Source organism: Bufo bufo, chromosome 4, assembly GCF_905171765.1.
Source record: "Bufo bufo chromosome 4, aBufBuf1.1, whole genome shotgun sequence".
NCBI classification, from domain to species: Eukaryota; Metazoa; Chordata; class Amphibia; order Anura; family Bufonidae; genus Bufo; species Bufo bufo.
Window position 1 is genome coordinate 230132132 of NC_053392.1, and position 14886 is coordinate 230147017.

General features: G+C 39.9%; 1 protein-coding gene across 1 annotated transcript in view; it reads right to left on the reverse strand.

The window, feature by feature from the left end:
• LOC120999131 (IgGFc-binding protein-like) overlaps positions 1-14886 on the reverse strand; it is a 72665-nt gene that overhangs the window by 45397 nt on the left and 12382 nt on the right. Inside the window, exons 4-12 of the mRNA XM_040430003.1 lie at positions 12092-12142; positions 11355-11596; positions 7063-7346; positions 6696-6973; positions 5144-5742; positions 2415-2988; positions 2126-2325; positions 1666-2046; positions 69-352 (exon numbers count right to left, since the gene is read on the reverse strand). Of these exons, the coding sequence (XP_040285937.1) occupies positions 69-352; positions 1666-2046; positions 2126-2325; positions 2415-2988; positions 5144-5742; positions 6696-6973; positions 7063-7346; positions 11355-11596; positions 12092-12142 (2893 nt within the window). The remainder of the gene's footprint in view (positions 1-68; positions 353-1665; positions 2047-2125; positions 2326-2414; positions 2989-5143; positions 5743-6695; positions 6974-7062; positions 7347-11354; positions 11597-12091; positions 12143-14886) is intronic.

Below are 14886 nucleotides of genomic sequence, written 5' to 3' on the forward strand. Positions count from 1 at the left end.
AGTTAATAAGGCCAGAAAAAGACACAGGTCCATCAAGTCCAACCTCATGCTAGTTACTAGGTACTTACGGCCATCCGTCATCTGGGACTCTCCAGCTGTTTCCAAAGTCATTGACATTAGTTACAATGCTGCCATCGGGTATTGTGAAGTCATCAAACCGGTTATCATTGTAGGAGCCACACAAACCGCATAGTGCTCCCTTGTAATACTCTTTCACTCTCACAAACAATTCATGATCACCATTAAACTGAACTTCAAGGCCAAAGTTTGTGCTGACTGTAACATATTGACCATGTTGTGTGATGATTATGTCAGACACGTTAGCAGGAAGTGTGACAGTCACATCATTAACCTAAAAGCAAAAACAAGAGTCACGTAGAGAAAATGTTAACATCTCAAAGCCATAGTCTACGTCATACTCTTAACGTAGTGAAGGGGCATAACTGTAGGGTTTCTACTAGTCAAATAGGTTAAAGGGAAATAATTTGATTTGAAAACAGGTACAGAATTACAACTTTTTTCACCTCACTAGTTTTGAGTGACTCAAGCTTCCAATCCAAGATCCGAAGTCGATTCGCTCAAAACTTAGTTTTAATGCTGTACAGAGACCCTTCTCCGTACAGCATTAAAATGTATGGCCTCCGGTGAGGTGAAATTCGTTATAACTGCCTTGAAGTCAAGAGACTTTGGTGAATAACTTTAGAATTCAATTTTTAAACTTGAAAAACATTTTAAAACAGAAATCCAAAGTTGGCTTCAGTACCGGCTGGTACCATGGTATTGAAGCCAAAATCAGATCCAAGTTTTAAAATGGTTTATAAGTTCTAAAATAGAAGTTCGAAATTTTTCACTGAAGTCCTGCGAGACTTCAGTGATAACGAATTTCCTTCGCCGGAGCCCATACATTTGAATGCTGTACAGAGACAGCGTTAAAACGAAGTTTTGAGCAAATAGATTTTTCATCCAAAGCTCGATTCGCTCAATACTACACCTCACCAATCACCTGCTACTGCTGTAATGATGCTGCTCTGGTCACTGATCTCCTCCAACAGTTCAACATTTCTTAATGAATTTTGTTGCACACAATTAATTGTTGAATTGATTATAACCCTGGCTGCCATTTGGTATTAGATAAGCATCTAGCCTATCGTTTTTGCTATTAGATAAGCATTTCGCTTTTAAATGCTGACAAAGTTTCTACCATTACTACTTCTTGGGGTAGGGCTTTCCATAAGCTGAGTATTCTATGAGGAATCCTTTACTATATTGATGTGTAAATCATCTTTCCGCCAAATGTAGTGAATGTCCACTGGTCCTTTGGAAAGTCTTTGGAAAGAATACATTATGCGCCAATTCTTTGTATTGACTACACATGTATTTATACAGTACATGTAAATGTAAGGTCTCATAATAAGAAAGACCTTCCATCTCTTATATATCTTTTTTATTATCTGTCCCTGAAGGTTCTCATTGTGATTTTTGAATCTGGAGCCTAAAACTGAATCCCATATTTGAGATGTGGTCTTACAAAGGATTGTTGTCACATATAGGTCCTGGAGTCTAAGAAGGGCCCAAAAGCTCTCTCTCTCTGTCAACATAAAGAGAACTATACTATAAATTTCACATGATAGCTTTGGAGAAGCGGTTACAGATAGCTGTACTTACATGTACAATGTTGTCTTTTCCAATGAAGATCTTTATCCCATTAACATTCAGAGTAACAGAATTAATGGCCGTCCAGCTTGGGTTACCTCTGTGCTCATTACGTGTGGTGACACTAAAGCTGTGTGATGTATTAGCACATGTCTCTGTCACAGTATAAGTACAAGCTCCCTGGAAGTGATGCACTGTTCCGTCAAAGGTTGTATAATGGGGGTCTCCATATATGTGGCAAATTGCTGTGCTTGGTTTATAGCAGCCCAGTAATCCATCTTGCACCTTGCAGATTTCATCTTCTGCGCAGGACAATGGTATACAGGACACATTGTTTTTTCCGTGACAGGTACACTGGCTCTCACAGTTACCGTGAACGAATTGTTCCTCTTCCTGTCATTACAAAATGTGATTAAGATTAATGTGGACACTGGACACACAATTGTAAAATCCTTTTTAGTATTCCACATACCTTGTAGTAAATGTCATTATACAAGCAGCCACAATGTGACTCAGGAACACAAGTTCCACCACTGATGACATATCCAGCATCACACTCGCATCCTTCAGAACATGGTAAATTGCAGTTTCCTGTGGGATGTGGCTCTACACATGTCGCAGGACAGGCGGATGCACATGTGCTAAAGTGACTGTTGATGGGACATGGATGAGCTAAAATGAGAAAGTCTCGTTAAAATGAGAGATTCCAACTGGGTGCTAACTTGAATTCTCTATTCATGCTTGGGTAAATAGACACTTACGACAGAATGTGCTGTTTCTCCAAGTTATAGAAATGCCTTCCTTTTGGCAAGCATCAGCATATGCTGCTAATAGACTGCAGAGAGTGTCTGGATCTCCATTAAGTGCACACATGTCAAATACGCAGCTTTCAACAAACCCTCCAGGACTGATGACAGCATTACATAAATGGAAAGGACCATTTTTACTTAGCAAAAGACCACAGAATCCATCACTTCTATATAGTTCATCTGCCTCTGGTGTGCAGGATGGTGGTGGTGAGGGCTCAGGATCCTCTGGATTACAAAGTGGATCATCATCTTCTACCATCCAGCTCTGGCCTAGCTGTTCAGAGTTTGCAGCCTGCAGACCATTGGGCATCATGTAATCATCTTGTCTACGGCTGTTAAAGTTACCACACATTCCACATGTTAGGCCAGAGAAGTTGCTAGGAAGTTTCACCTCCACAGAGGTATCTACATCATATGAGACAGTCAACCTAAAATCGGTTTGGAGGCTGACATATTTTCCAGTCCATCGGACAGTTACTGCTCCTCCAACTAATGTGACTGGAAGTGTAGTCCAGACTTCATTGACCTGCAAAAAAAGGAATGTAAATTACCATAAATTAGCATTTTCCACAGTCTAACCTTAACCTGTTCCCAACCACCGCATTTCAAGTACATGTTTTATACAGCAGAGATCCAGGGCCTAATGTCTGCGATTGGATCATTTAACCCCTCAGATGCAGTGATCAAATGTGACCATGGCATCTGAGTGCTAAAAAAAACCTGGGAGCACATGGTCCTAAGGCCAGAACACTTTCCCTTCACTGAGACCAGGGAAGATGTTCCTTAGTAGTAATAGACCTAAACCTGTACAAGGCTTCCAGGCCTATAACTGGTATATTGTAGTGCAGGCATATATACTGAATATACTGAATTTTGTTACTCAGCAATGGAATAAACTTTGATGATGATTGATGATTGCATGTTGTTGAACCCTTGGGGGCCTAACAAAAGTTGTAAAAAGTATTAAAAAAAATATATAAAAATTCACATCACTCCCCTCTTCCCCAGAATAAAAATTAAAATAAATAAACAAAAAAAAAGCGTTATAGGCATCACTGGGTCTAAAAAATGCCCATACTATTAAAATATAAAAATATTTATTCCATTTGATGAATGGCATAACGGAAAAAAAAATTGGCCAATTTGCTTCTTTTTTATCACTTCACTTCCCAAAAGTCATACACACCCCAAAATGGTATCAGTATAAACAACAGATTGTCACACAAAAATAAGCCCTCGCAAAGCTTTGAATATCAATTAGCCTTCTGGCTATTAACTGCCAGTTTTATCTTTTTAATTTTAATATTCCAAAACATCAAATGGAAAAGGATTAAAAGTACTGAGCATGTAGCGCACTGTTCATTGTATCTCTCTACCGCAGGTAGGTGGAGTGATGTGTACTCTCACTTCCCACCGTCTTGTCTATTTCAATTGATAATTCTGATGATCTGATTGTCAATTGATGATTCTGTCAGTTTTCTTTGTGCTACTGCTCTCTTAACATCACACAGGCTTCTTCAGGGGTATGGGCAGTGAATTGAGAGCAATAGAACAAAGAAAACTGATATAATCATCAATTGAAATAGCAGACAAGACAGTCGGAAGTGACAGTACACATCACTCCACCTATCTGCAATAGATAGATACAAGGATCAGTTAGCAACACTGCACTACATGCTCAGTACTTTTAATTATTTTCCCTTTTATGTTTACAAATATTGAAAAAAAAGATGAGTTTTAAGATTTTGTAAAAGACAAATGAAAAAATGGCAGTTAATAGCCAGAAGGCTTATTGGCATTGAATGCAGTACATATTGCTATACATTTGCTAGTCATGTGGTTAGAAGTACTCACAAAGCTTTGCAGACATAAATATAAGAGAGTATATAAGAGACATATACAGGTGAAACTCGAAAAATTAGAATATCGTGCAATAGTTTATTTATTTCAGTGATGCAAATTAAAAGGAGTTGCATTAATGCAACTTAAAATTAGAATATTATGAAAAGGTTCAATATTCTCGGCTCAAAGTGTCACACTCTAGTCAGCTAATTAATCCATACCCCCTGAGCAAAGGGTACCTGAGATTGTGACTTTGGGGTTTTCATAAGCTGTAAGCCATAATCATCCAAATTATAACAAATAAAGGCTTGAAATATCTCGCTTTGCATGTAATGAGTCTATCATATATTAGTCTCACCTTTTAAGTTGCTTTACTGAAATAAATGACTTTTGCACGATATACAAATTTTTCGAGTTTCACCTATATATCTCTAGGATATGCCATAAATGTCAGTTAGGTGTGGGTCCCACTTCTATCTCCAGAATGGGCCGTCCAAGTGAAGGAGAGCACACGATGCATGAGTGGCATCCTTTCCATTCACTGCTATCAAAATTCCTGAAAACTGTGTTAGTGGATAGTGTTGCGCAGCTGCTCTCTCTTTGCTTAGGGAGCTCCCCTCTAGAGATAGAAGTGGATCCCAGAGGTGGGACCATCACCTATCTGACATTTATGGCATATCAAGATTCCATAAATGTTAAGATGGAGCAAACCCTTTAATTTCAGCTACAACTTCCTAGAAAAATGTGTCATTGTTTACTTCATAATTCCTCAAAAAGAAAAATATTTGGACATATTTTAAAGTCCTGTACATTTGAATCTGGAATGATAAAATACTTACCAAAACACGATCTACTTCATTTTTCACCATTTGAACTTTTTGGCCATAAACTTCTACAAGAACATGCTTCACAAATGACACAGTGGGATCTCCACGGTGTTCATTTTTGGCTTGAATATTGAAATACTGTGGAGAAGAAGTATTGTTGCAAAGTTTTGCAAGCGTGTATGTGCATAGACCCATAAAGTTGTGATTCAGTCTGTCAAAAGTGTCATAATGAGGATCATTATGAACACGACAAACTCCATATGTGAAGTAGTGGCAACCAGGTACACCATTTGAAATTCCACAATACTGGTTGCTGGGACAAGAGTCAGGGCTACACACTAGGCCACTCCCAGCTGATGGACATTTGCATTTTATGGAACAAGTATCATCTGTCCAGAATTCTGAGTCTACAGGATGATACTTATCATCATCCCAGCATCCGCATTTGTCATCTGGAACACATTTATTGCCATAAAGGACAAAACCTGGATCACATATACAGGATTCAGTACACGGCAGAGTACAGGTGGATGGGGCTCCTGGGTTGACGCAGGTAGCTGGGCAGGCAGTTCCACATTGTTCATAGTGACTGTTTGGAGGACACTTCAGTGCTGCAAGTCAATAGAGAATACAGTTTACTTTCTAAGAGCATTACAGAACAATTTCAAAGCTTTTAGACTTTTTTATAATAATTGCCCCCTATATCAGTGCTCCATTTGAGAGCAGCAATGTTCTTTTCCGCTGAAGGCTCTGAAATGTATTTAATAGATTACAGCTCCAAATGACCTGATTATGAGCCAATATTAAAAGGGTATTATCAACTATTAATGGCTGAGATCACTATATAAATCTAATAAACCAGCAAGAGATGGCTGGATTTATAAAAAACAGTATAGCACAGCAAAGCTATGAAAACTATAAAGACAGCATCCCATTCACCTATTTTCGAATTATAGAGACAGTGTAGCAAAGCATGATGTTTCCATGACCATGGTCACCTCCGGATGCTGCATAGGAGAGGTATTCTGATCTCAACCATAAATGGCTAAGATGGGAATACTACTATAATTTATTAAAGATCTTGATTCTTTTCAAGTAATTGAAATTATGAAAAAAAAAAAATATAGGAATTGAAATGCCGTGAGTATGAGTATTGGTAGCTCCATGGGTTTTTGGATTTTTTTCTGGATTTTCTTTAAAGCAATAAACTATTTCCTGAATGACTGCAATTAAAAACCGCAATTAAATAGGTGTGTATGTACCCATATGCCCTAGATTGAGAGCAGAACAGACCACCCACTATGTCAAGTTAGTGATTGCCATAAGTGATTTCAAAATAACCATCTTCTAATGAAAATTTTCAGACTTGTACTGTAGATTATCAACAGAATTTCATTGATGTGAAATGATTGTTTCCAGTGAAGATTATGAATATTTTAACTTAGACGTATTGCAGTAGATTAAAAATTTCCCACACATTTGATGCGCCTATTCAAGGTAGTTCCAATAATAACTGATCTGCATATGTAGAATGTAAAAGTGATAAAAGATGGAATCTACTTACGACAGAAAGTGTCATTTCTCCAAGCTTCTATTGTAACACCATTAGACTGACAGGACTCAGCATAAGCTTGAAGGCTATCACACAATATTTCCTTATCCAGGTTGGTTTCACACAAATCATATACACAGTTATCAAAGTATACTAGAGGATTGATAACATTATGGCAATTTTTGAATGGACCCTCCTTATCAGTGATAATTCCACAGAAGCCATTGCTGACAATGTTGTTTTTATCGTCATCGGTACAATTAGATGGATGGTCAACTCCTGGAGTACATCTTTAAAAGAAACCAATGAATATATATTACTGGTCTGCTCAGTAAGAAAATGGAGTACCTTGTGTTATTATCAAAAGAAAATGGGGTACCTTGTGTCATTATCAACCTGCCAGCTGTTTCCAAGGCTGTTTGAATTTGGTTCTAATACACCATCCGGATTTAGGAAATCATCTTTGGCATTGCCGTTGAAATTTCCACAAAGTCCACAGACTTTACCAGAGTAGTTTCCTGGGATGGATACTTGGACTTTATGGTTCCCATCAAACTTCACTATCAATCCAAAGCCTGTTGTTACCATAACATTGGAACCACTGATGAATACATCTACATCAGGTGGCAGCTGAATTGGCAGTGTCACTGTCTGTCCATTAACCTATAAAAATATAACTATTTTATGAATACATTTTATGGATACATTTTAATCTTTAGACTTAAAAAAAAAAATAGGCTCCATTTGCCCAATTTGTCTTAGTTAATGAGGACCAAATGTTACTATAAAATCTTGAACGAGAAAATGTTAATTAAACCACTTTCTGACCAGGCCTAATTTTGCAAATCTGACATGGATCGGATGTGTCACTTTATGTGGTAATTACTTTGGAACGCTTTTACTTATCCAAGCCATTCAGAGATTGTTTTCTTGTAACACATTGCACTTTATGTTAATGGTAAATCTTTAATCCCCTGCCGGCGCGCTTCTCTAGTCAGGCTTGAAGTCACAGAGGCAGCGGCCTCCTTGCTTCAAGTCATGGTAACCACGCCCCCTCCCTGCCTCTTCGCTGTGACTGACAGCTAAGCGCTGTGTATGCAGCGATCCAGAAGGCAGGGACACCTGGGAACTGTCCCTGCTTCTCTCTGGGTTGCCCTGCTGTCACCGACTGCGGGCCCCCTGCTCGGCAGCTGCACGATTACCGTGCAGCTGCCATCTCTGAATGGACGTTCCAGAACATCCATTTAAAGATAAACAACTGCCCATAGGAAGTGGTTAAGTAGGTAAACACCTTATTTTGCCATATTTGACAGGCTTGAGGGTTAATATATAATATATGCTGTATACTGTGAGCTGGGGACTGAGGTAAAAAGAAAACACACTAAGGCCTCATGCACGTGACCATATTTTTGGTCTGCATCCGATCCACATTTTTTGCAGGTCAGATTCATTTCAATAGCACCACAAGAAATGCAGGCAATAAACCGTATGCTACCCACATCCACATGTCCATTCCACTGGCCCGCAAAAAAGATAGAACATGTCCTATTCTTGTCCATTTTGCAGACAAGAATAGGCAATTTTACAACAGCGCAGGAAGCACATGGCTGGTATCGGCCAGATGGCAGACCGCATATGGTCGTGTTCATGAGGTATAACTTTATATGATAAATAGAGATCCAAATACTGTTCATTAAGTATTAGCAATAGGATATATGACTTAATTGTAATTAATTTAATAAAAATGTCTGATGTACAGTAATATGCTAAAGTTAATATGGAAGCTTGTTAAAGTATAATGTGACCTGCCATGAGAAATATGTAAAAACATTCATACACAAAGAACCAGAAAGACACAGGATTTAATCAGATTTAGAATTAGGAAGGAATTGTTTTCCTAAAATGAGGGAGATTGGCTTTTGTCTTAGGCTACTTTCACACTAGTTTTTTCAATTCCTCTATTGAGATCCATGATAGGATCTCAATAACAGATAAAAAGCTTCAGTTTTGTCCCCATTCATTGTCAATCGGGACAAAACTGAACTGAACGAAACGGAATGCATCAAAATGCATTCCGTTCTGTTTGGTTACGCTCCCATCGCGGACAGAATAAGGCTGCAATCGTTTTGGTGCAGACACAATAGAAAACAAATCCGTCCCCCATTGATTTTAAGTGGTGTTCATGACAGATCTGTCATGGCTATATAAGGGTCCATTCACACGTCCGTGTGTGTTTTGCAGATCCACGGATCCGAGAATCCGCAAAACACGGACATCGGCGATGTGCATTCCGCATTTTGCAGACCGCACATCGCCAGCACTTACTAGAAAATGCGGACAAGAATAGGACATGTTCTATTTTTTCAGGAATGGAATTGCGGACCCTGAAGTGCGGATCCGTAATTCCGGATGCCTGCATCGTGCGGCCCATAGAAATGAATGGGTCCGCAATTCCGTTCCGCAAAATGCGGAACAGAATTGCGGATGTGTGAATGGACCCTAAGACATAATACAACTGGATCCGTACATGGCGGATGCATGCGGTTGTATTACTGTAACGGAAGGGTTTTTGCAGATCCATGACGGATCCGCAAAAACGCTAATATTCCATTAAGGCCTCATGCACACGACCGTTGTGTGCACCCGTGGCCGTTTTCCGTTTTTTTTTTCGCGGACCCATTGACTTTCAATGGGTCCGTGGAAAAATCGGAAAATGCACCGTTTTGCAGCCGCATCCGTGATCCGTGTTTCCTGGCCGTGAAAAAAATATGACCTGTCCTATTCAAGTCAATGGGTCAGTGAAAGAACACGGATGCACACAAGATTGGCATCCGTGTCCGTGATCCGTGGCCGTAGGTTAGTTTTTATACAGACGGATCCGAAGATCCGTCTGCATAAAGCTTTTTCAAAGCTGAGTTTTCACTTCGTGAAAACTCAGAACCGACAGTATATTCTAAGAATCGTTCCCATGGTGATGGGGACGCTTCTAGTTAGAATACACTACAAACTGTGTACAAGACTGCCCCCTGCTGCCTGGCAGCACCCGATCTCTTACAGGGGGCCGTGATCAGCACAATTAACCCCTTCAGGTGCGGCACCTGAAAGGGTTAATTGTACTATCATATCCCCCTGTAAGAGATCAGGGCTGCCAGGCAGCAGGGGGCAGACCCCCTCCCCAGTTTGAATATCATTGATGGCCAGTGGGCCCCCCCCCCCTCTATTGTAATTATTCGTTGGTGGCACAGTGTGCGCCCCCCCCTCCCTCCCTCCCTCTATTGTAATAATTCGTTGGTGGCACAGTGTGCGCCCCCCATCGCCCCCCCTCCCTCTATAGCATTAACAACATTGGTGGCCAGTGTGCGGCCTCCCATCTCCCCCCCCCCCTACCCCCATCATTGGTGGCAGCGGAGTTCCGATCGGAGTCCCAGTTTAATCGCTGGGGCTCCGATCGGTAACCATGGCAACCAGGACGCTACTACAGTCCTGGTTGCCATGGTTACTTAGCAATAGTACAATAGTAGAAGATTCATACTTACCGGCTGCTGCGATGTTCGTGTCCGGCCGGGAGCTCCACCTACTGGTAAGTGACAGCCTCAGGTCTGTGCGGCGCATTGCTAAATGAACTGTCACTTACCAGTAGGAGGAGCTCCCGGCCGGACACGAACATCGCAGCTCCCAGGTAAGTATGAATCTTTTACTATTGTACTATTGCTAGTAACCCGCTGACACCAATGATCGGGGGGGGGGGGGGGAGATGGGAGGCCGCACACTGGCCACCAATGTTGTTAATGCTATAGAGGGAGGGGGGGGGGCGATGGGGGGCGCACACTGTGCCACCAACGATTTATTACAATAGAGGGAGGAAGGGGCGGGGGGCGCACACTGTGCCACCAACGAATTATTACAATATAGGGAGGAAGGGGGGGGGGCGCACTGGCCACCAATGATATTCAAACTGGGGAGGGGGGGGGGGTCTGCCCCCTGCTGCCTGGCAGCCCTGATCTCTTACAGGGGGATATGATAGTACAATTAACCCCTTCAGGTGCGGCACTTGAGGGGTTAATTGTGCTGATCGCGGCCCCCTGTAAGAGATCGGATGCTGCTAGGCAGCAGGGGGCAGTCATGTACACAGTTTGTAGTATATTCTAACTAGAAGCGTCCCCATCACCATGGGAACGCCTCTGTGTTAGAATATACTGTCGGAAATGAGGTTTCACGATCTAACTGAAGTTAAAATATACCATCGGATTGGAGAAAACTCTGATTCGATGGTATAAAAGGGACTCCAGACTTTACATTGAAAGTCAATGGGGACGGATCCGTTTGAAATGGCACCATATTGTGTCAACGTCAAACGGATCTGTCCCCATTGACTTGCATTGTAATTCAGGACGGATCCGTTTGGCTCCGCACGGCCAGGCGGACACCAAAACGACTTTTTTTTTCATGTCCGTGGATCCTCCAAAAATCAAGGAAGACCCACGGACGAAAAAACGGTCACGGATCACGGACCTACGGACCCCGTTTTTGCGGACCGTGAAAAAAAACGTTTGTGTGCATGAGGCCTAAGTTCTACTAAGAAAAACTAGAGACACAATTACTTAAAACCAATTACTGTATATATATATATATATATATATATATATATATATATATTTGTTAGGAACTGACCTTGACTACTCTGTTTTTCTCGAGTGTAATCTTGTGTGCATAGACATATACATTTACATATTTCACATATGAGACTCTGGTGTTGCCTCCTCTGTTCTCATTTGCTGCTTCCACGTTGAAGTCTGTTAGGCTGCTTTCATCTTCACAGAGTTTAGATAGAGTGTAAGTACAAGTGCCCATAAAGTTGTGAACCTGATTATCAAAGGTGTAGTAGTGTGGATCTCCACTAACTTCACAAATACCTAATGAAAAAAAATTATTTTATATATAATTATGTAATGAGTATTAAGTCATTTGTTAATCTAAATACAGGTAATTCTAACAACAGACAAACATTTCATAGTTAAAATCAATGAAAGAAAAGTATTAAAATATAAAATGTTTCCATTATTATTGTACATAAAAGTAATGCTTGAAAAAAATGTGGCTTATGGGAACAAACAGTAGACCTCCCTCAAATGTTGGGGGGTATGGGATTGTGCACTATACGTAATTACAGAAGACTTCAAAGTAGGTTTTCAGGAAACATTACCTGTAGGCTAACGCAGGCTTGCATTTAAAAGCATGAAATACAATTATATAATACAATAAAATTTATCAAACCTTTTAAACTATGTCTAAGGATATTCAGCTCCACTGCACGCCGAATCCAAGCCTTTGAGTTACTGTATCTTAACAATAGTGGGACCTTTATACACTAAAATTATGGCATATGATAAATTACTCTGGAAACATACCAGAATCTGTTGGCACAAAAGGAGTTGCGATCGTTGTTGTTTGAGTAGAACCTGAAATGTACAACACGCATAATCAATTTTGGTTACATATATATAAAAAGGGGGCTTTCTTATTAAAATATACTTAAACATGGAGGACAGTTTTGGAGTAGACTTCAATAGCAAGTCATTCTTCCAATCCAATAATGACCTTATAATAATTTTGGTCAAAGCATTTAACTTCTGCAGTGCTTTGTTTCAAAGCCCATATTATTTTTACTTTTCTGTTCACTGAACTGTATGAGGCCTTGTTATTTGTAGGATCACTTATTTGGGGAAGGGGATACATCTGACTTTCTGATCACAAAAACTGCAATGCTGGCATCCTTTATGATTTATTTTATGGCATTTTTAGGCCTCATGCACACGACCGTTGTTTGGGTCCGCATCCGAGCCGCCGTTTTCGCGGCTCGGATGCGGACCCATTCACTTCAATGGGGCCGCAAAATATGTGGACAGCATCCGTGGCTCCGTTCCGCGGCCCCGCTAAAAAAATATAACATGTCCTATTCTTGTCCGCGCTTTGCGGACAAGAATAGGCATTTATATTGCAGGCGCACGTTCCGTTCCGCAAATTGCAGAAAGCAAAACGGGCGGCTTTCATTTTTTGCAGATCTGCGGATTGCGGACCGCAAAAAAACTGAACGGTCGTGTGCATGAGGCCTTACTCTGTTAGAAAAATAGCAATTTATTTTTATTTTTTTACAATTGTTGAATATGTGTTTTTATCTAACTTTTTTTATCAAATATTTTAGTTGTTTAAAAAAAAATTAACTGTATTAAGCTTGGGAAAAGGTAATGAAAACCTGACAGGCACCGTATTAGGCCATATCTCTGCATGGCTTATTAGGAATACAGTAAAAAGGTGGCAGCACACCATAATAGGTCACAAAGGCACCAATGGGATGATAGAGGAAACTTAGATGCAGCAGTCACCTTTTACCACAGCCTATAAGGCTTAAATGGCCAGGATTGGAGCTAGTATTGATCCTGGTCATTGAAGCATTATGTTAGCTCTATTATATGTACGGTACAGTACGTACAGCACTTTGTATTGAGGACCAAATGATGGACAAAGAATAATGACAGACAATTAAGTACTCAAATAAGAAGACCAACATTTCTAGTCAGTGTTCAGCACATAACAAATGGACATGCAAAAATACAAAAACTCATTGATACAACAATGTACATTCAAGTATAAATAAAAAATGTGATACCCTGCACATACGAGATGTACTGTTCATATACAAATGTGCACAACATTCCAATTCATACTCAGCATTGGACATGCTTACATTTTATATTATGTTTTATTGAGAAAGAAATATTCTGTATAAAGTCTATAATACTTGGAAAGGTTTCTCTGAGTTTCAGCATATGATTACGGTTTACTGTCAGTTTATTACTAAAGTATAGACTTATTTATCAGTTTTTTTTTCTGATGATGAAAATACAAACCTGAGGTATAACTTATAGGCCATGTAATACAGTAAAGGTAGATGTAGATATATATTTTTGTAGATAAAAAGAAGAAATCTAAGCAAAAAAGACTTTTGTTTCTGGACAAAATAAGACTTGTCTTGATTCTATATTAAAGTGTCAATTTCAAACAACAATTACAAGAAGGTAGAATATTACTTAGAATTCAACAAACTATATTTTTCAGACTATTAGATGCACCTGGCGATAAGGCACCTCCCCCCAGGTTTAGACACCAGAAAATAAAAAAATATTTTTTTCTCATTAACCCATAGGATACCAATGCCAATGACATGTACTGCGCTACAGGACGTGACTTAAGTCCCAGCACAATATATGTACAGCGCTCTGATCGGGCAGGTGCAGGAGCAGGGGTCCAGCTGTTCCTGAGCCCCTACTGTGTATGCCAGCATCGGTGAATACAACATATTAACCCCTTGCATGTCACAGTCAATGCTTACCACGGCATGCACAGGGTTTGTAGAGGGTATGCGCTGTGGTGACAGCCCGATACCTGCCTCCTATGGAAGCCTTTGAGATCCAGCCCCCAGGCTGGGTCTCATATGTAGGCTATCAGTATATTACAGGATGTATTGTAATGCATTGTAAAGGGGATCAGACCCCTAAAAGTTGGGACAAAAATAAAAGTAAAAAAGTAAAAAAAAAAAATTCATAACAAAAAATAAAAGGTTCAGGTAAAAAAATGCAAGAAATTGTAAGAAAAACAGACATATTAGGTATCGCTGAGTCCATACTAATTGGTTCTATAAAAATATCACATGGTCTACCACGTCAGGTGAACATGCAAAAAAATAAAATAAAATCTGTGCAAAAACAGCCATTTTTTGGTCAACTTGTCTGACAAAAAATATATTACCAGGCGACTAAAAAGTCCTATGTACCTCAAAGTGGTACCAATCAAACCGTCACCTCATCCCTGAAAAACACGCCCCTACATAAGAAAATTGCCTGAAAAGTGAAAAAAATATCACTTTCAGAAAATGTCAACAAGATTTTTTTTCCTTTTCAAAAATGCTTTTAATGTGTTAAACATAACTAAAATAAAAAAATAAACATATTAGGTATCATAAAAACATAGAAGCATAGAAACATAGAATGTGTCGGCAGATAAGAACCATTTGGCCCATCTAGTCTGCCCAATATACTGAGTACTATGGATAGCCCCTGGCCCTATCTTATTTGAAGGATGGCCTTATGCCTATCCCATGCATGCTTGAACTCCTTCACTGTATTTGCAGCTACCACTTCTGCAG